Raw genomic sequence first — 22,825 nt, forward strand, 5'->3', positions numbered from 1 at the left:
GAGGTCCAACGGTTTGTCGGCTTTGCGAACTTCTATCGCAAGTTTATCAAGGGCTTCGCGATGCAGACGGCGGCCATCACTGACACCCTTAGCTCCAAGAAGAAGAAGTTCATCTGGACAGAGCAGGCGGAGCAGTCCTTTCAGGCCCTCAAGCGTCTCTTCGCGTCGGAAGAGCAGCTGCTTCATGTCAACCCCAGCATGCCGATGAGGGTGGAGACAGACGCTTCGGACAGAGCAGTGGGGGCGGTCCTGCTGCAGAAGGACCCGCAGGGCGTGTGGCGGCCGGGAGCGTTTTACTCCAGGAAGCTCAGCAAGTCCGAGCAGAACTACACCATATGGGACAGGGAGTTGCTGGCCATTCATGCAGCGTTCAAGGCGTGGAGGCACTTTCTGATCGGCGCCAAGCACACGGTGCAGGTTTGCACGGACCACAAGAATCTGGAACACTGGCGCACGGCACAGTTCCTGAACCAGAGGCAGATACGTTGGGCTGAGTTCTTTGCGGACTTCGACTTCCGAATAGAGTATGTCCCGGGGGACACCAACATCATGGCAGACGCTCTCTCCCGCAAGCCACAGTATCTGGAGGACGCAACACCAGCGGCCGCCATGCACATCTTTGCACCGACAGTGTGGGCGTGCGCCGCGGCGACCGTGGACCTAGAGGCGGTGCGGCGAGCGTTGCAGGGGGACTCCTTCGCACAAACGAAGATGGCAGAGGTGCGAGGGGGCAAGGCAGCGGCCGACGGTTTCCAGCTACGAGATGGCTTGCTCATCCGTAAAGGGGCCATCTACGTGCCGGGTGACGAACTTCGAGCCAAGGTGCTACAGCAGCTGCACGACGCACCCACGGCCGGGCACTTTGGCAAGGAGAAGACGGTGGAATTAGTAGCCAGGGATTTCTGGTGGCCTGGAATGAGAGGGGAGGTCGCAGACTACGTAGCGAGGTGTGACACCTGCCAGAGGGCAAAGCCGGTGCACAAACCGCCGGCTGGACTGTTGGAGCCGCTGCAAACTCCGGTCGAACCTTGGGAAAGGGTGGCTCTGGACTTTGTCACGGATCTGCCCAGCTCAAGGGGCAAGACGGCAGTGTTGGTGGTGGTGGACCTGTTCTCCAAGATGGCGCATTTCATTCCGTGTGCTAAGGTGGCCACGGCGGAGCAAACCGCCAAACTGTTCATAGACCACGTGTTCAAGGTTCACGGTCTGCCACGGTCTATTCTGTCCGACCGCGGGCGGCAGTTCATCTCGAACTTCTGGCAGAAACTGATGGGCTTCCTAAACGTCAAGATCAATCTGGCGTCGGCGAGACACCCGCAGACCAACGGGCAAGCGGAGCGAGCCAATGCCATCATGCAGCAGTACCTGAGATGTTATGCAAACCAACAGCCTGCGACGTGGGTGGATTACCTGCCGCTTGCAGAGTTTGCCTACAACAACACGAAGCACGTATCCACGGGCGTCACGCCGTTCTTCGCCAACAACGGGCGGCACCCTAGAACCTTTCCGGGACTGGAATGCAGGGGAGAAGGGGAACCGCAGTCAGCAGATGCGTTCGCGTCGGAGCTGCAGGAAGTCCACGATCAGCTGCGGCGCCACCTGGAGCTGGCTAAACACGCATACAAGGTACAAGCGGACAAACACAGAAGGGTTGGCGAAGAGCTCCACGTGGGAGACTGGGTCTGGTTAGCAGCCCACGCAGTGCCGGCCAGGTCGTTGGCCAAGAAGAAACTAGGGCATAAACAACTGGGGCCCTACCAAGTCGAAGAGCAGGTCAACCCGGTGGCTTTCAGGCTGGCGCTTCCGGAGGGTTCCAGAATGCATCCGGTGTTCCACAGATCGGTGCTCACTCCCTACAAGGCACCGCACAGGTTCCAGGAACCCGGAACGGCGCCGAGTCCGCTCAGAGAAGGAACGGGGCACGCGGGAGTGGCACAGGAGGAGCGCATCAACGAAGTCACGGAGATTTTGGACTCCAGATGGGGGGAAGAGGGAGTAGAATACTTTCTCGCCAGGGAGGGCACCCCGGCCAGTGCGAACAGCTGGGTGCCGGGCTACGCTTTAGACGAACCTCTGCTCAAAGACGAGTTTCATGCCCTCTTCCCACATAGACCTATGCCAGCAGACTTTTTCGACGACTGGCTTTTCACGCCCACGCTTTCGGACAGCACGTTCAGGGGGTTCGACTCGGACGAGGAACCAACACGAGACGTCCGTTCCCCGGAGGGGTCACCCTCGGGATCTGTCTCAGAACCCTCGTATTGGTGGGACGATAGGCCGGAGGAGCAGTTCCGCAGGAAGTGGCTGGACTGTTCCGGCCGAGCAACGCCGCCTGGAGGAAGTGCGGGAGAGACGGACATGGACATTTTCGGGGACGACCCTGGTTTCGAGCACGGCGGCACAGAGATGGAAGAGGAGGTGACTGTCGTCAACGAGAGCAGAGAGGAAGACCTGGAAGAGTTCCGCTGGAGGCCTGCCACGGGAAGCGACCGATATCCGACGTTCGTCCCTTTGCAACAGCAGCCCCCAGCTCCAGCACCGGAAGGAGGGGAGGGGGGACTGGGGGGCTTCGAGGGGGGGATGGATGTCAGGGGTTTAGGTGCAGAGGCACGGGCAAGGGAGGAAACAGAGAGCGAAGGGGAGGAGACAGAGGAAAGGATGAGTGATGACGACGACCCGAGATCTCCCAGTCTTTCCAGTGAATCAGAGGATTCACAGAAAGGAGCACCAGTGGCCAGGGCAAGGGGGGAGTCTAGGGAGGCACCCCAGGAAGATAGAGCCAGAGGAGACTCAGGGGGGAGCAGCTGGAAATCGGGACCAGCGTCACCGCCAGGAAGCAGGGAAGAGGAAAGGAGCCAGGAGGGAAGCGCTGGCAGCTCACCACAGGAGGGAGGGCAGGAGTCAGGAGTGGCCACACCTCCATCGGGGAGCGAAGAAACGGTTAAGAGGAAAGTGGAAGGTTGGGCGCGCGCGCCAAGTTCAAATGCAGAGGAAGGCGGCGCAGTGAGCAGCCCCGAAAGGGAACCGGGTCCTAAAGCCCGGCGCAAGGAGGCAGAAGGGTCTGGGTCAGCGTCAGAAGAATCCCGGAAGGAAGAAGCCCCGGGGGGTAGAGGGACCCAGAGGAGGACAGTCAGGAGGAAAAGGTGGAGCAAGGCTAGGATATTAAGTTGGTGCGCACGGGGCGGAGACTCAGACGGAGCCTCGCCGATCTAGCTAGTAGACGTAGAGTTGCAGACAGCAGCGTGAGAATGGAAACTGTAATTCAATAAAGACTTTTACTTAATGACCGCTGGCTAGCGTGATCCTCTGTGAGCTAGGATCTTGAAGCAGCTCTGACACAAACGTAAAATACTACCAATGTATGGACTCTACAAAGCTTTAAAAACATTTTTGCAGTGACATTTCTCAGACATGCTTTTCAAACATGTTTGGCCTTATGATCCCCATGGAGATCTTACAAAGGAGAAAAGAAAGGTCAAATAAATTGAGAAAGAAAAGAGCATGCATGCCTTTTTGAATAGCAAATCTAATAATTTCTCCTGAAATGAGTGTAGCTCCCTAGAAAATGTCTTTCTTCTAGGCTAGTGGGGGAGGGAGGGAAGCATACAATTTATAGCTATTTTGAGCACCTGTAATTACTGGTTTCTGTAGTTGATTACAGGAACAAATGAAAAGGATTGAATTATTCGTGCCAATAGAAGTAAGCCATGGGGAAATAAATAATTTAATGAATCACATTAGGAAGATTTTTAGAATCCCATACAAAACAAAGGCTTGAATCCTAACTACCAAAATTTTGGGACGTTTAGCATGAAAATCTGAGGTGAAAAATGTGTGTTCTTGGGGTAAAAAAGAGGCTTATAAAGATGTGTCTCTGAAAAATCTCACATAGGTCTTCAACCTGGTTAATTAAAAATAATAAGAATCGCAAGTGGGTGGGGTTTTTTTGTCAGTTAACTGGCAAATAAATGGAAGCTGAAGAGTGAGGGAAGCTTGTTTTGTGTGGAGCTGGTTCTCCAAAGGCAATGAAGCAGCTACTCCCCTGCCCTTCTGCTGGGAAAGGTGAGAGGAAAAGATGGAGAGGTGCTGCTTTAAGCTGCTCAAGGCATTTTGTGGTAGCTCCAAATAAACCAGCTTCCTTGCCCATCCCCCTCTTTGTGCTAGAACCCAGGATGCCTTGAGTTGGTGGCTCTTGATGGGCCGTGGTCAAGGAGCATGCTTGTTGGGGGGGCAGAGAGGTGTGTATGTGTGTGTGAGTGTGCATGTGTGTGTGGTGATCTTCAGAGAATGAAGGTTGCAGGATGTGATTTTGGACCCACCCAACAACAAACATTACCCTTGAGGAAACACAGTTCTTTGTGGAAAGAAGGTCCCCCATTGCTCAGTTAGAGGTATTCCTTCCTAAACCAAGGAAAGCGGGCACAAAGTGCCTGCTAAAAATGGTACTCCCAACCTAGAAACAGTGGTCATATGGTAAGAAAGCCCCCCTGGGGTCCTTTGGGAAGAAGGACAGGCTATAACATGAATTAATAATAGTAATAAGTAGCAGCAGCAGTAGTTGAAAGAAACTTTTAAACAAATAATTGCTGCCTGAGTAAGCATGGGCACCTTTTAAGTCAATTAAACTTTCTAAAACTGAATAATCTAATTGATAACACAGCAAAGCACTAATATGAAGACCATTATTTGTTTATCTCAGTAAACACCTGAAAGCACACGGGGTTGTACCCAACAAAGTGGTCCCAATTCTGCAAGGACTTCCACTTGTGCAATGCAACTTATACTGCCGTGCTCCACCAACCTGTTCTGGGGGTACCCTTATCCATCCAGAGCAGACTTTTGTGGTGGTGATGGGAGGTGGGGCAAGCTCAGGAAGAGGAGAGCAGAAGGAGAGATTCCATTGTGCAAGTAGAAGTCCTTGCATAAATGGGTCGACTTCACTGAATACAATCCCAGATCCTTTTCTGAGGCTATTCTCTGAGGGTCATCTGTATTTGAAGAAGAGAGAAGGATGAGGATATCCAACACTTTTTGGTGTAGCACTCCATCATTAGAACACTCTCCCCCAGAGAGGCTACCCTGTTGGTGCCATCCCCTTCCAGTGCCAAGGAAATAAATTGTATTTATTTAGATGTTTGGCTTAATACCTTTTAAAATACAGAATAAAACCAGAGCTAAGAAAGTACGAAACTCCTATTTTAATTTTCTGCTCCTTTTAATGTTGTTCTATACGGTATCTAGTTTATTTTTACTTTTTATTTTTACTGTCAGCTACTGTCAGAAGCATTTGGAGCTGAAGAGCAGGGACAAAATGGTCCAAATAAATAAAATAGCTATATGAAAAAAGGGTGGTGGTGGAATGTTACAAATAGTAATAAAAATGGTAAGGTTTCTGTAAAGGCAAACAGGATTTCAAAGCTTCCCCATATAAAGTGCCACATAAAGGTTAATAAATATGTAACTATTATATTCAAACAAACAACAATACAAACAGAAAACAGGACATAAATTGAAATGGATAACCACATAAAGGCATGAGTTTTAAAGCTGGAAAATGTTGCCTAGGCGTTTCTGACTGAAAAACAGCACATTTGTCTAGCCTTTAATATTTCTACCACCCACACAACATATGTCAGAACATCTCATAATTTTAATTAAGGGAATGTGTAAGGCTCTCTTAGAACCTGTACTTAGAGCTTATATGATGATTTTTCAAAAGAAATGTGTCTCAATCTTGGTTTAGTTCACATTCAACACTGTTCCAAATAGGGAAGTCATACACAAAAGGCAGGGATCTCCAACTGGGTGCCCTAGTCTTAGTAAATATTCCTTCCAAAAATCACAATACACGAGAGACTTTGCATTCCTGCTCAGATCCTGTTTGCACTGGCTCAGCCTCTCCTACATTGAACATGTCCACATTCCACTGAACACAGTGGGAATATTTACCAATACTTTTTGCAGGTGCCATGTGGGCAGGCACGGTGGAAGGGGAGGGAGCTACAGGTGGGTAGCTACAGGTGGGTGGAGATAGAAAGATTTCCCCCTCTGTGAGCTTCCTTAACTTATCTTAGGATAAGTTATCTTAGGATCTGAGCAATTATATATTTTTTGTAATTAGATCAACCAATAGGGTTGCATCCAAGAGTATTAAAAGAACTGGCAGATGTGATCTCAGAACCACTGGCAGTCATCTTTGAGAATTCCTGGAGAACAGGCGAAGTCCCGGCAGACTGGAGGAGGGCAAATGTTGTCCCTATTTTCAAAAAGGGGAAAAGAGAGGACCCAAATAATTACCGCCCAGTCAGTCTGACATCAATACCAGGGAAGATTCTGGAGCAGATCATTAAGCAAACAGTCTGTGAGCACCTAGAAAGGAATGCTGTGATCACCAATAGTCAGCATGGATTTCTGAAAAATAAGTCATGTCAGACTAACCTGATCTCGTTTTTTGACAGAATTACAAGCCTGGTAGATGAAGGGAACGCAGTGGATGTAGCCTACCTTGATTTCAGCAAGGCATTCAACAAGGTGCCCCATGATATTCTTGTAAAGAAGCTGGTAAAATGCGGTTTTGACTATGCTACCACTCAGTGGATTTGTAACTGGCTGACTGACTGAACCCAAAGGGTGCTCATCAATGGTTCCTCTTCATCCTGGAGAAGAGTGACTAGTGGGGTGCCACAGGGTTCTGTCTTGGGCCCGGTATTATTCAACATCTTTATCAACGACTTGGATGATGGACTCAAGGGCATCCTGATCAAATTTGCAGATGACACCAAACTGGGAGGGGTGGCTAACACCCCAGAGGACAGGATCACACTTCAAAACGACCTTGACAAATTAGAGAACTGGGCAAAAACAAACAAGATGAATTTTAACAGGAAGAAATGTAAAGTATTGCACTTGGGCAAAAAAAATTAGAGGCACAAATACAAGATGGGGGACACCTGGCTTGAGAGCAGTACATGTGAAAAGGATCTAGGAGTCTTGGTTGACCACAAACTTGACATGAGCCAACAGTGTGACGCGGCAGCTAAAAAAGCCAATGCAATTCTGGGATGCATCAATAGGAGCATAGCATCTAGATCAAGGGAAGTAATAGTGCCACTGTATTCTGCTCTGGTCAGACCTCACCTGGAGTACTGTGTCCAGTTCTGGGCACCACAATTCAAGAAGTAGATAGGTAGCCGTGTTGGTCTGCCATAGTCAAAATTAAAAAAAATTCCTTCCAGTAGCACCTTAAAGACCAACTAAGTTAGTTCTTGGTATGAGCTTTCGTGTGCATGCACACTTCTTCAGATACACTGAAACAGAAGTTGCCAGATCCTTCTATATAGTGAGAAGGTGGGGAGGGGTATTACTCAGAAGGGTGGTGGGAATGGGAGATAGGCAGATAGCTGAGAGAGCCTGTTAAGAGTCGTCAACAGGCTCTCTCAGCTATCTGCCTATCTCCCATTCCCACCACCCTTCTGAGTAATACCCCTCCCCACCTTCTCACTATATAGAAGGATCTGGCAACTTCTGTTTCAGTGTATCTGAAGAAGTGTGCATGCACACGAAAGCTCATACCAAGAACTAACTTAGTTGGTCTTTAAGGTGCTACTGGAAGGATTTTTTTTTTTATTTTGACAATTCAAGAAGGACACTGACAAACTGGAACGTGTCCAGAGGAGGGCAACCAAAATGGTCAAAGGCCTGGAAACGAAGCCTTATGAGGAACGGCTAAGGGAGCTGGGCATGTTTAGCCTGGAGAAGAGGAGGTTAAGGGGTGATATGATAGCCATGTTCAAATATATAAAAGGATGTCACATAGAGGAGGGAGAAAGGTTGTTTTCTGCTGCTCCAGAGAAGCGGACACGGAGCAATGGATCCAAACTACAAGAAAGAAGATTCCACCTAAACATTAGGAAGAACTTCCTGACAGTAAGAGCTGTTCGACAGTGGAATTTGCTGCCAAGGAGTGTGGTGGAGTCTCCTCCTTTGGAGGTCTTTAAGCGGAGGCTTGACAACCATATGTCAGGAGTGCTCTGATGGTGTTTCCTGCTTGGCAGGGGGTTGGACTCGATGGCCCTTGTGGTCTCTTCCAACTCTATGATTCTATGAATTAGTGTGGGAAATTTGATTCAAATCAAATAATTAAAATTTATCTATTTGCTTAGTGATTTCAATAATGACTTAAATCACACTGCTCAGGACAAGACTAAAGTTCATTTGTGCACTCCCAAAGGCCACTGAAGGATTTTTCATACATTCTATCTTTAGAGTCCTCTAAGGAAGAGGTTTTCAACCTTTTTGAGTTCACGGCGCCCTTGACCAACTATATTCTTTCTGCGGCACCCCTGTGGGGCTCAGGAGCCCAGTTATGCCACCCCTTGCCTGCAGAGCTGGCAGCCTCTCACTCTTTTTCAAACACCCTCCCTTGTGGAGTGTTCTCTCAGCCTCCTCTCCTCTCCCCTCTCCTTGGGAGTCTTCCAGGCACCTGCTGCTGCCATCACTGGTCTCTGAGCTTCCCCACCCCAAAGAGAGATGCCTCTCAGAGGCACCATTTGCCTGGGGAGCTTGTAGCTAGGGCTGCTGCAATAAACAGCTGTGCAAGCCTTTGGAAGGCAGAGACACAAGAGGGCATCAGAGGAGGGAGGGAAGGAAAGCGGGACAGAGGCCAGTGCTGCCCACGGCACCCCTGACCATCATTCAAGGCATCCCAGGGTGCCACAGCACATTGGTTGAAAACCACTGCCTTACATCTTGGTTAAAACGGTGCATAGGATTACAGTCAGGCCTTCTGAATGGTCTGGAGACACCTGATGCTGTAGGGCTAAGCTGCCCCAAAGAGAAGTGCCTCCTCACACTGCCCCACAGGGGCCTGGGAAGAGGATGCCCTCAGCCTTAGTAGCCCGATGGAGACTGGCCAAAGCTGAACATGAGGCCAGCACCTTACTCACCTTGGGAGGCAGCAATGGCAGCAGCGGGCACTGCCAGGCTTGCATGGCAGAATGGCTCCTCTTCAGCACCAGACACTCAACTCCCAGGCACGCCTTGCACACAGCAGGCACAGCAAGGCCAGCGCAGCACCTGCCTGCCTGTTCAGCCACCCCACTTGTCTGTCCATTTCCAACAGCAAGGGCTGGTGGACTGGCTAGCTGGGCTCCCTCGCCCGCTTGCTTGCTTGCTTACTCCAAGGCTGCCTCAGCTCCTGGCAACCAGCACCCCCTGGCCAGCCCCAGAGGTGCCATTTGTCTGGGGAGCTTGTAGCCAGGGCTGCTGCAACAAAGAACTGTGCAAGCCTTTGGGAGGCAGAGACACAAGAGAGCATCAGAGGAGGGAGGAAAGGAAAGAGGGACAGACGCCAGTGTTGCCATGGCACACTGGTTGAAAACCCTTGCTCTAAGGATAATAGTGAGCTTTCTCAATGTTTACAGTTATATATGAGAAAAAGCTACTAATTTATTAGCAAAGCAAATACTACATGATACTACTTGATGAAAGCAGGCAATATTGGCTGTTCTGCTCCCTAGGAAAATTGCACCAAATGGAGAAAAATCAGAATTATTTCCTATATTGTGACAAAGGAATGGAAGAGCAATTCAAACAAAATCTAGAAAGGAATGAGAAATGGTAATGGATTGTTCCATTAACACAAAGTTACTCTGTTAACCATACAATTGAAAAAGGCATTGAACTATTTAGAAGCCAGAAAATGCGATACGCCAACACTGCCCCCTGGTTGAATATTCATCACGATAGCTTTTAGTTGACTAACCACAAATGGTTCCAAAAAAGCATGCAGTTTGCTCACCTTCTGTAGGAGGCCAGTATTTACTTGTATAGATCAATTAAAAATTGTAGTATTTGCATATTCCAGATGCAAGAGACTGATGCAAAATATGCAAATAATGCATTCTTCTTAGAAGGGAACTCTTATATTGAGATACCACTTGAAAAATCTGCCCTTCATACAGATATTGTATTTTATATGTTTATATCAGGGGTAGTCAACCTTTTTATGCCTACCGCCCACTAATGCATCTTTCTCGATGGTAAAATTTCCTTACTGCCCACCAGTGCTCGATGGAAGGAGGATTCAACTTGTGCCGTAGAACCCCCTACCGCCCACCTAGAATCCTGAAACGCCCACTAGTGGGTGGTAGGGACCAGGTTGACAACCCCTGGTTTATATTATATATTTTGTTTAAAAAAGAAGAGGTGAAACAATGTGATAAATGCCTTACCTTTTTCCCTCTGTTTTTTGGAATGACACGTTCGGTCTCCTTATCACACTTATTACCCAGCAGTATCACCTCCACGTTTTCATCTGTTTTCTATAAACAAATGAAGTGAAATGAGTATCACTAAAGTGGACTCCAAAACATGCTGTCCAGCTTCCCCTCCCCCAATAATCATTTCCTCAATAAATATAAAAAACGGAGTCTGAGGTTTTAATGAACTAAGAAGGGATGGAACATGCTGTATCTGGAGCCTCATCCTGATGCAGGGTTCTAGCTTGCACTATGCAAGGTTAAAGTCCTAGGCCTAGATCAATCCCATGAATTATGGCATTGCACCAGCGACACAACCTTTACACCAATCTTTCATATTCTTGGGGAGCCAGAGAGAAAGGTACCAAGGCAGAAGTTCATCAGTTACAATCCATAGCCACAATAATTAAAAATGGATGAGGTGTGCATGAGGCTTAAAAACCGGGGGGGGGGGGGAGGCTGCAAATATGTAGTTACCAGCTAAATGGAACTGATGGAACTGAAAGATACTACTCTGGGAAATCAAAATATTTTCAACATGCATTGTTCAGTACAGGTGGGTAAAACAAAAGCCACAGTAATTAAGCAGAATAACAACAACCTAGACAGCATCTTAAAAAGCAGAGACATCACCTTGCCAACAAAGGTCCGTATAGTTAAAGCTATGGTTTTCCCAGTAGTGATGTATGGAAGTGAGAGCTGGACCATAAAAAGGCTGATCACCGAAGAATTGATGCTTTTGAGTTATGGTGCTGGAGGAGACTATTGAGAGTCCCATGGACTGCAAGAAGATCAAACTTATCCATTCTGAAGGAAATCAGTCCTGAGTGCTCACTGGAAGGACAGATCCTGAAGCTGAGGCTCCAATACTTTGGCCACCTCATGAGAAGAAAAGACTCCCTGGAAAAGACCCTGATGTTGGGAAAGATTGAGGGCACAAGGAGAAGGGGATAACAGAGGACGAGATGGTTGGACAGTGTTCTCAAAGCTACCAGCATGAGTTTGACCAAACTGCGGGAGTCAGTGGAAGACAGGAGTGTCTGGCGTGCTCTGGTCCATGGGGTCACGAAGAGTCGGAAACGACTAAACGACTAAACAACAACAACAACAGCAACAACACAAACATCCCTGTTCAATACATAAGACAGACAAGATCAGCACCCTAAAAAAGCAACCCATTAGCAGAGCTTCTTATACCACATACACTCAGCAGCAGGATACGCCTCTCCAAACAAACGGGGTTGTATGCCACTAAGGTTAACTCAGAGTAGACCCACTGAAAGTAATGAACCTAAGTTAGTCACATATATTAATTTTAATAAGTCTACTCTGAGAAGGATAGCTGATGTATACAACTCATTCTTCTTCTGGGGGTTGAGGTGCATTCTCAAACCCAGCTACCTTATTTGACTTATTCCTATGGAGAGCTTATAGCTCAGTGATAGTATAGTACTTGCTTTGTTGTCAGAAGTTCCTAGGTTCAATCCCTGCCACCTCCAGCTAGAAGGATCATGTACCAGAGACACCACCAGTCAGAGCAGATGATTCTGGACTAGATGAACAAATAATCTGACTGCCACAAGGCACTGTTCTATATTATTCAGGCCTTCCTTCCCCCTTCTATATTTCTTTAAGCTAAGGAAACTACTTACTTCTTAGTGAATGCCAATACAATGATATGAGAGGCACAAGCTGGAAGATAGATAGATGATAGATGATAGATGATAGATGATAGATGATAGATATAGATATAGATATAGATATAGATATAGATAGATAGATAGATAGATAGATAGATAGATAGATAGATAGATAGATAGATATAGATAGATGATTGACAGGTAGATAGATAGATCCTCCACAACCAAGTTTACTACATGCTGGGTTCTTGGTTCAACAAGGACTCATACAAGCTCCCATAGTGCTTCCCAAATCACAAGATCTACTACGAATCACCTGCCCACCCAATTTAGAATATTTTCCTTGTAAGAGGGTGGTATATCATAGCACATGCTTACTTGCTTTTGCCCAGGGTGTACCCCTAAAGGCCTTGGCAAAGCAATGCACATAGAAATCAATGTTAGAAGAGAAGCCACTACTCCTATCCAGCAATAAGCAAGGCCACAATCCTATGTACATATGCTATGAAGTAAGTCCCATGCACAGGACTGGACACAAATCTTTACGTTTCTGCTTCAAGAAAGTCCCTAGCTCCTACTGGTGAAAACTATCCTATCTCTAGCAAAGTATTCACAATGTTATTGTTATTTTTGACTTTCAATTAGGTGTCTCCTTGAGTTAGATTTACTTCTACTGCTTTCTGACAGCTCACAGATCCTATGTCAAGACATACATGAACCGCAGCAATAATTTCCTCAAGAACAGAGGGTAAAATAATCCCTGTGACTGAAGCATACAATGTGGGCATATAATGGATAGCTCTCTTACTTCAAGGCAATTGATGGCATCTATGAATATCTAAATTAGAAGAAACATGTTCTGAAACAGATCCTGGCATTTACAAATGTATGTGTATTGTAAAGTTAGTGATACTTAATGGGCTGGATACAGAGAACCGTGAATGATGTTATGTTCAAGGAACAGGGCTTTCCCACTCCGTCCTCTGAACTGCAGTTGCCAGAGCCTTCCGAAAAGTAAGTCCTGACAGTGTGAGATGTGGCACAGTGGGCTGCTGACAGAGTGAGGAAACGACATACACACACCTCTTGTGCGAGCCAACGTTTCTGCCTGTGCAAATTGCCTCTGGAGCCAACCAATTAAATAGCTTATTGGAACCAGTGGTCTTCTTCAGTTGCAAGAGGACAAATATCCAGATACTTAACACGGACATCAAAACTTGTTCTAATTCTTGACAGGGAAATAGGAGACTTCACTGAATTGAGTGTGTCAAGTTGAAGTGACTTGTTTGGCTTCAGTGAAGCTACAAAAGTCACTTTGCACAAAACATCAGCCTTGTGTTTATGAATTATAAGGGGAGAACAAAGTCCCACCCCACTGTGTTGATGTAAACATCTGAAAAGGCATGAAGGAACATGGTTTTTATTCATGAAACGTCAGTAGAGTTATGCCGACTCGCAACTATGTTGCTTCATTTCAGCAGTACAGCAGCAGGCAAAATTATTAAGGTTACTGTTTCATCTTTTTAATCCACTCAACTAATCTCATTTCATAACTGCAGCTGATGTTCAGGATAATGTAGTCTTTCAAATGAAGTAAGCTCATTGCAAGGGTGCAAAGCACAAGCTGAAAATAATGAATCAATCTGACCTGGATTAATAGAAGAAAATGATGGTTGTTTCAATAGGTACTGGAGCTTTACTCATTAAGATCATTGATTCTTCTATATAAAATTATATTCTAAGTTCCTAAAACTGCATATAATAAATAGAGTAGTTTACCTTTTTATTATTTAATGAGAGAAGTAGCATGCTTCCTAATAACATTTGATTTAAGCGTTCCACATTTGAAGAGATAGAAAAAAAGTAGTACCTCAACAAAATGAAAGTGTGCGTCCTTTTTCCTGCATTGTGAAAGTTATGTACAGTGGTGCCTCGCAAGACGAAATTAATCTGCTCCGCGAGTCTCTTCGTCTTGCGGTTTTTTCATCTTGCGAAGCACGGCTATTAGCGGCTTAGCGGCTTAGCGGCTATTAACGGCTTAGCGGCTTTAAGAAAAAGGAAACAAACTCGCAAGAACTCGCAAGACGTTTCGTCTTGCGGAACGACTCAAAAAATGGAAAACTCTTTCGTCTTGCGCGTTTTTCGTCTTGCGAGGCATTCGTCTTGCGAGGTACCACTGTATCTTATTGCCTGAGTTGTTCTTCCAAATTCATTTTTTTAAATCACAAAAAGGCAAAGAAGGGCAACGATAAACAAATCATTCCCCACCCCCAGAAAAATGCAATTATACATGTTGCTTCAACCGAAATCTTAAAATAGTGAGTAGCTTCTCTTATAGAGATTTGCAAAATTCAAATTATTAACATTAGTGTTATGTACTAAGCTTGGACCCTAGAACAATAGGCAGGTAGGATCCTAGAATGCAACAACTGATTGGTTTGCAGGAGAAGACCAATCAGGCTCCAGGAGGGAAGCAGAATCAGCCAATCAGATGGGACTCATTGTGTAAATAATGTATATAAAGGCCTGAGGTTTTGGGGAAAATTCAATCACTGTTTTACAAGCTGCAATAAAGAGCATGAAATCACTGCAGGACTCCGAGCATATTTCAGTTAGTTTAAGAAATCTAGGACCAGTTACTTACATTAGCTTCCTATAGTCATCCCTTAAGCCAAGGACAAGAAGATCCTTCAATAAGGGAAAAATCAAGACTGATTTTACAGCTCTGAAGATTAACAACAGTCGGCTCATCATCTGGATTCTATATGATCTTTGGCCACAAGGAGGAGCAGTTTAATAACATGAACACCAGTACACAAAAGTAATAGATTATGCATAGAGGTTCAGTGCAAAGGACATCTTGTACCTGGTCAGCCCAAAAGCTGGTATTAAGGGCCCAACAAGCTGTGATGTTAACATGCAGGTTGCAAAAATAAAATAAAAATAATGCAAAGAGCATTAGCTGGACATAGGGTGAATCAGGCACTGCAGGAAGGGTGCAAGAAATCCTGCTTCTGAAAGTGCTATTTGCATTGAGAGGAAATCCTACAAGGTTGCCAATGCAAACAGCATCAAGAGGAATTCCCCCCCCCTTGAGTCAAATTCATTGTCCCTGTCTGTTATACTCCTGCTAATTATATGTCCTCCCCCATCTGATAGTACTTGCATTTTTAAAAATATGTATGTTAAATACAAAAAGCACTTTAAAGCATCACTACTAGGGTGGCCTTTGCCGTAAGGCTGCATGTTAAATACTTAGCTCAGTATTCAGATTTGTGGGGTACTGAAAAGCGTGAGCAAATTCACCCAGACAGTCTTTACACAGAGGACTTGCCTCTGCCCTGAAAGCTAAAGCTGCCAGGCAGGGGTGCGGGTAGGACTCCTCGGGAACAAGGAGGGCTGGTTGGGGGGAAGGTCTTCTCCTCTCCCCAGTTTCTGCCCCACAAACTTCTGAGAATACCTTGTGTGTCACCACCTGTGAGAGAGAAAGGGCTATATCAATCTTGCCCCCTCATATGAGAAATTTGTAAAGCAAACTTGTATTTTGAAGCAATTTTCCTGTAATAAACATGCTGATTGTCTTGAAACTTGCTGCGATCAGCATTATAAGCTCAGAGTATTAAGCTGTCCTTCATTTGAAAGGTAAGAATGATTTAAATATTAAAGTCCCAGTATATCTTGACCTGTCTTGAAAAGTAATGTTTCCCCACAACAGAATCTGCAAGCCTTGCACATTATTAGCATAATTGGCATACAAACATTTACATTATTCTTTAATATCGCACTTGCTGGTTAACTCTGACAGATCTACAAAGATGTTGGTTGTGACACAGAGGCATCAACAACTATTGGATTAATGATATTCAAAATAAAATATATAAAGCATTAGGATGGTTCCAGACTGCCCATAGTGGCTGGGGCAACCCAGGCAGATGGGTGAGGTATTATTATTATTATTATTATTATTATTATTATTATTATTATTATTATTATTATTATTATTATTATTATTATACCATGGGTGGCTAACATCTTGTTCTTGGACTCCAACTCACATCAGACCCAGTCAACATGACTATTGGTCAGGGATAATTGGAATGCAACAATGGTTGAAGGGCCGCCATTTAGCTAAACTAAAAGATGCAGAATTTCTCTTTCACACTATTAGTACTTGCAGTGCAAGCAGATCACCTATTCAAAACAAGGCCAACATATTCAAAACAAGGTCAAATCCCATTCAGTCAGCTTTATGATACTTAGGGGGAAAGTTCCCAACAGGAACTTTTTAAACCAAGCCTTGCAGCCATGTGCAAGGTGGTGGAGATTTTCAGGAGGGGTCACTGCTGGGGAGGGCAGAAATAACTCTTACCTCCCCACATGCTATAGTTGCATGCTAAGCATTAAGTGTAACGTTTACCTTGACCCTGATGCATTATGCAAAAATTGCAACCTTTAAAGTCCTTAACAGATTAGGTCCAGGCTACCTGGGAGTTCCCTTCTGTGAAGTACAGTCGTACCTTCAAAGTTAAACGGAATTCGTTCCGGAAGTCCATTCGCCTTCCAAAATGTTCAAAAACCAAAGCGTGGCTTCCTGCAGCCAATCGGAAGCTGCGGAAGCCCCGTCAGACGTTTGGCTTCCAAAAGAACGTTTGAAAACCGGAACACTCACTTCCAGGTTTTGATCGTTCGGGAGCCGATTTGTTTGGGAGCCAAGGCGTTCGAGATCCAAGGTACGACTGTACATCAAAATTATTAAAAGGAGGCTGGTTCCCAATACCTCCTTGCCTGATTGGCAGGGCGTTCTCACTAATGACACCCCCACAATAGAACTAATGACACCCCCATGATAGAACTCCTGAACCAGCAAAGCTTGTCCTGCTATCTCTCTTAAGTTTTAAAAGAGATATGAAGACTCTTTTTTTAGCAAACAAAAGCAAAGCAGTGGCTGATTTTTTAATATCACACTTTAACCTGAGAATTGGCTCTCCCTACGGACAATTCATAGTTGTTATCGTTATCTAGGCGTGTAGCAGCATCAGTGTGTATGGTGCTTTATCAAGTACATCAGAATAGGTCCCCACCCGAAATAGCTTACAACCTAAAGTATGATCATCTTTTAAGATAGTTTGCTTGTCTGTGTTCTAAACATGTTTTTCTCCTTTTCTATTATATTTTTAAAGAAATTTATTCATAAGTTGGAAGCTGCCTTAAGGGCTCTGTGGAATCATATGTACAGTGGGACAATAATTACTGACTCACAGGCAACTGAAGGAGTTGCTTAGGATTTGGCCGGATGCTTCTTGTTTTACTCAGCAATGAACCCCTCCAAATATCCTATGCGATGAAGTCGTGGTTTAAGATCTTACAAAAAATCTCAAAAAAACCTATCTACACAGCACATCAGCACCAATACAACACAGGAACAGCACACAACAGGACATGTAGAAATCGCACAACTAACAGCATAATCCTATCCGTTACATGCATGAGATAAGACTACACATAAATATTTTGGGAGGAATTCAACACGGCACTAAGCAGATCAGTCCATCGGTGCAACCATTTCTGCTTGCCTGATGGAGCAATCTGCCCTCTCCTTCCATGCCATACTGTTCAGTGAGTTCTCCTGACCCCAGTCCCACAGCCAATCTGTGGTGGCACAGAGGGAGGAGACGCCAAGGGAGCCCCATTGTGCTAGAATAAATCCTTGCATGGGCTTTTGCTGGTGGGGCTCATTAGCTGAATTCACTGCCACAGGATGTGTGATGGCAGCTTGTTGGAAGCAAGATACTGGAGCATATGGGTATAGAATAGTCCATCCTCTATTCCCATTTACTGTTAAGAAAATAAAACTTTACCTCATAAAGGTAAAACACTGTTAAGTTGTACCCTGTGTAAGGCATAGGATGACAGTGAGAATTAATAGTCTCCAGCAAGACTTTCAGGCTTAGAATTCCCTTGAGTGGGTAGGATGTTTTAATCTTGCCTTTTAAGCATAGGATTGTCTTCTAGATTTTTATTTATTTTCCGTTTTATGCCGGTAAGAATGTAAATGTTTGTTTGTTTATATATTGTAAATTGCTTTGAGTTACCATGGCAAAAAGTAGCCAATAAATGTAATAATAATAATTAATAATTATAATAATCCTACAATTTGATATAGAGAGGCATGAGAATACTGAATATTGCAGAATAGGAATGGAAGTCTAACTGTTTAAGACTTAATATATATTTTTGTTGATTTGCTGGTCTTTTACTATATGCCAAAGCCAATATTCTTATAATTAATTTACAGTGGTACCTCGGGTTACATATGCTTCAGGTTACATGCGCTTCAGGTTATACTCCGCTAACCCAGAAATAGTGCTTCACGTTAAGAACTTTGCTTCAGGATGAGAACAGAAATCATGCTCCAGTGGCGTGGCGGCAGCAGGAGGCCCCATTAGCTAAAGTGGTGTTTCAGGTTAAGAACAGTTTCAGGTTAAGTACGGACCTCTGGAACGAATTAAGTACTTAACCCGAGGTACCACTGTATTTTTGTTCCTTGCTCTCCAGGAATTAATCTTTGCATATTTCTGGTGAACATGGGCTTTCTCCTTCCAGAACGACAGATTCAGGATTGTATACAATTTTTTAACAAATACTAAATCTGTAGTTCACCCATGTGCTCACACCCATCCCAATCAATGTTAACGTGTTTGTGGGACATATGCATGTCCTTTGTCACCACCTCTACCACCCCATGTTCAAAAGCAAAAACAGAAATTTGGGGCAACATTGGGAAAAAGTTGGGTAACAACATGATGATGTGTCCAGGATTTTAACACACTGGCAGATGAAATGAGCAAGATGTCTAAGTGAATCATAGAATCATAGAGTTGGAAGAGACCACAAGGGCTATTGAGTCCAACCCCCTGCCAAGCAGGAAACAAATGAGTAACAAATGAGTGAGTAAATGCATAGGTGGAATGCAGGAGAATAGAGAGCAAGACTGTGGTCCAGACAAATCATTACCTCTCTTTACCATGATGCAACACTTAACACAAGAAAACAGGAAGAGAGAAACAGTGATAGATCATGGGATATACAGTGGATTCCCCATCTAAATAGCAGCAGCATTAAAAAAAGGCACTCTGTTCTGGGTGCATTTGAGTGTCTGTCCCTAGCTTCTATGAACCTGTCAAAGATCATTGTATATTGAGAGCAAAGGCAGAATGTTATAAACGTACCTCATTTATATCTTTCATCCAGTGTGAAATTCCTTGAAAGCTTTCTGTACTTGTGATATCATAGACAAGAACGAATCCATGTGCTCCACGGAAGAAACTAGTAGTAAATGTATGGAATCGCTCCTGACCAGCAGTGTCCCTGTAATACATTGTAAGGAATCATCTGGTACTGCTTACATTGTAAGATTGTGAACAAAAAGTCCCAAATCATTAATTGCAGCTTTCTGTAAACAGAAAAAAACAGAAGCTGCGCATACAAATAAAAACCCAGTTGGCATACCAGTTGAGTACTTCTGCAGTAAAGATTCACTCCAGATCAGATTTTATTCAAAATACTATGGATGCAAATAACCCTGGCTTTAAATCTCAGTGTTGTACTTGTGAAGGAATGGAACAGCTGGACTAAGTGAACAATGCACCAAAAATATACATATGATTAGGCACAAAATGGCTGCACTACCTGATGATAGTGTTGTGTTTTACCATCATCATCGGCTTAGCATGCTGCATGGAGCCAATCAGTGGCGTAGCGTGGGGGGTGCCAGGGGTGCCAGCCGCACCGGGCGCAACACCTGGGGGGGCGTGAGTCCAGAGGGAAGGGACAAGCAATCGAGGCTTGGTTGGGGTGGGGGGTCGTCGTCTCCGCCACTGCTTCTGTTTTCCGCTGCGCTGAGGCGAGCTGGGCGCGGCCAGGCATGCAAGCGCAGCGCCTGGCCAAGCGCTGCAGCCTGGGGAGCCGGCGCCTTAGCGCCTTGCCGTCGGCGGCGCAGCCGCTGCCCAAGCTCGACAACTGGTGGAGGGCGCCTGCCTCTCTCTCTCTCTCTCTCTCTCTCTCTCTCTCTCTCTCTCTCTCTCTCTCTGCCTCGAGGGGAGGGGCTTTCCCTGCTCTTTGTTCCGTTTGAGCAAACACAGCAACGAAACAGAGCAGGGTGGGCAGTAAGACCCTGAGGCAGAATGCAGGAAAGCAGCCACTTCCTCTTTTCAGGTTTCCCTTCTCCGGTACCTACCCACCCACGTTTATTGCGAGGGAAATCTAGCTGACTGCAGGGAAGGGGTTGGGTGCATGTAATGTGTGACAAAGGCATCAGGTGTACGTCTTGGGTGGAAAGGGTATAAGGGTGGGGAGGTAGAGTGCATTTAAAAAAACCAAAACATTGTGGATTTAAACAAGGAAAATGTAGCATAATCTACTGTTTGTAAGGGCCCTTTGGGATTGGTTTTACCCATCTCAGACAGTTAGCTCATAGTGTAAATAAAGATGGCTGTTGTTTACATTTTTTTAATAAAAGCATCAACAACGATCCTTTTGCACGGTCTGTTGTGCTGTGTTGCAGAACTTTTTGCAGTTGCAGGATTAGGGATGGTGTTCTGTGCTACAGTGGCGTAGCGTGGGGGGTGCAGGCTGGGCCGGCCACACCGGGCGCAACATCTGGGGGCCCGCGCTCCACGGGTTAGGGGGCGCAAAATCCACGGGTTAGGGGGCGCAAATTACTTGCCTTGCCCCGGGTGCTTGACAACCCACGCTACGCCACTGGAGCCAATTATAAGGGTGATCTTCAAATATCTAAAGGGCTTTCACATGGAAGATGGAGCAAGCTTGTTTTCTCCTGCTCCAGAAGGTAGGACTCGATCCAATGGATTCAAGTTACAAGAAAGGAGATTCCCACTAAACACCAGGGAGAACAGTTAAGAGCTGTTTGACAGTGGAACGGCCTCCCTCCAGGGGTGAGGGACTCTCCTTCCTTGAAGGTTTTTAAGCAGAGGTTGGGTGGCCATCCGTCATGGATGCTTTAGTTGAGATTCCTGCATTGCAGGGCGTTGGATTAGATGACCCTCAGGATCCCTCCCAACTCTACAATTCTATTATTCTGTTTTCTACATTTTACAGTGGTCTCAAACAGCCTGTAGAGTTATGAGTTCTATAGCACCAAACACATTTCTGGAAAAAAGATACAGTCATACCTTGGATCCTGAATGCCCTGCAACTTGGACGTTTTGGCTCCCAAAACCCCGGAAGTGACTGTTCTGGTTTGCGAACGTTCTTTTGGAAGCTGAACATTCGACAGAGCTTCCACAGCTTCTGATTGGCTGCAGGAGCTTCCTGCAGCCAATCAGAAGCCACGATTTGGTTATGGAAGTTGAATGGACTTCCAGAACGGATTCTGTTCAAATTCCAAGGTACGACTGTACAGTGGTACCTCAGGTTACATACGCTTCAGGTTACAGACTCCGCTAACCCAGAAATAGTGCTTCAGGTTAAGAATTTTGCTTCAGAATGAGAACAGAAATCGTGCTCCAGCGGCGTGGCGGCAGCAGGAGGCCCCATTAGCTAAAGTGGTGCTTCAGGTTAAGAACAGTTTCAGGTTAAGAACAGACCTCTGGAACGAATTAAGTACTTAACCAGAGGTACCACTGTACTAGGATCAGATTGGTTGAGGTTTGCCCAGCTATGTGTGACTCAGTTACATTGGCAAAATCATACAGGAAACAAGATGTAACTGGTTTTCTTAGTTATACACAATGTTGCAAACAGGCAGTGTTGCAAGACAAACCTTTTACACCACTTGCTTTGCTTATAACCACATTAGCACAAACTACTCTGTCTGCCAGTTGCTGCTAGGTGGATTTGTAAAACTGGGATGTCAGGAATCTCTCAGAATTCACAAAGGGTGTGCATTCAAAAGCTGCCCAATTTCACAGCCTACACCTCCCTCCCTCCCTCCCTCCCTCTCTCTCACACACACAGAGTGTTAGTAGATTGACAACAGCAAAAACATAGTTTGGTCTTTTATTATATTGGGTTCTATGAGCAGAGTAGTTAGCAAACCTTTACAACATGAATCCAAGCAGCTGTATGGCCATGATCCATTCACACACATTTCTTCCTATAGCAGGGATGGTAAACTTGTTGTGTCTCATATGTTCAAATCCCATCATCCTCAGCCAGCATAGCCAATGAACAGGGAAGATGGGAGTTATAGTAAAACAACGGAAAGGCCCCCAAGTTTTGTTCCCATTAAATGGGTTTGAAAGTAATAAAATATAAACTCTGTTTTTGTTACTGAACCCAAAGAAGACAACTACTTGTACTGAAAAAAATATGAATACACATCTTAGAATACCAAGAGCAGATTACTAATTTTTATATACTAATTATTCTAAAGTTTTGAATTTATCAGTTATTTATTATGTACACCACTTAGAGATTTTTTTCTGAATGAATGATCTGTACATTTTTCTAAATAAATAAAAACTCACCATATCTGTAGTTTCATTGCTGTATCATTTACTGAAATGGTTTTTACCTCGAAATCAATGCCTAAAAGAAACAAGGGGGGAACTATTATTGTATCTATAAATATGAAAGGAGAACAAATCAAAGGAATAATAGAAGTGTCAAAGGGTGTAAAAAAAAATCCATCATCTATATATCAGTTCGGACCTCACCAAAGTACTCAGTAAAAGGGAAATCCCCATAGCTGTGCTTCCTTATTAGTTTAGAAATAACTCTTCCCTTTCCCTATATGGAAGAGACTTTGCAACCATTTGAAGCAAACTGCTGCAGAATTTAAAAGATTGTTCTGTATTCTTTCTTTTTTTAAGTATTATTTAGTTCAAGCCTAAGGGTTGATGAAATCTCACTAAAGCTTCAGTGTAAAAGAAGTGTAAAAAACCTAATTTATTGGATTTATTTCGT

The 22,825-nt window shown here is 44.9% G+C and overlaps 1 protein-coding gene across 1 annotated transcript in view; it reads right to left on the bottom strand.

Annotated features, from left to right (window-relative positions):
• LOC308594111 (ras-related protein Rab-10-like) overlaps positions 1 to 22,825 on the bottom strand; it is a 46,100-nt gene that overhangs the window by 8,912 nt on the left and 14,363 nt on the right. The window contains exons 2-4 of the mRNA XM_081206841.1: positions 22,387 to 22,447; positions 19,129 to 19,267; positions 10,233 to 10,322 (exon numbers count right to left, since the gene is read on the bottom strand). Coding sequence (XP_081062967.1) covers positions 10,233 to 10,322; positions 19,129 to 19,267; positions 22,387 to 22,447 — 290 coding nt within the window. The remainder of the gene's footprint in view (positions 1 to 10,232; positions 10,323 to 19,128; positions 19,268 to 22,386; positions 22,448 to 22,825) is intronic.

This window comes from Podarcis bocagei (genome assembly GCF_964188305.1).
Source record: "Podarcis bocagei genome assembly, chromosome: 8".
Classification (NCBI taxonomy): Eukaryota; Metazoa; Chordata; class Lepidosauria; order Squamata; family Lacertidae; genus Podarcis; species Podarcis bocagei.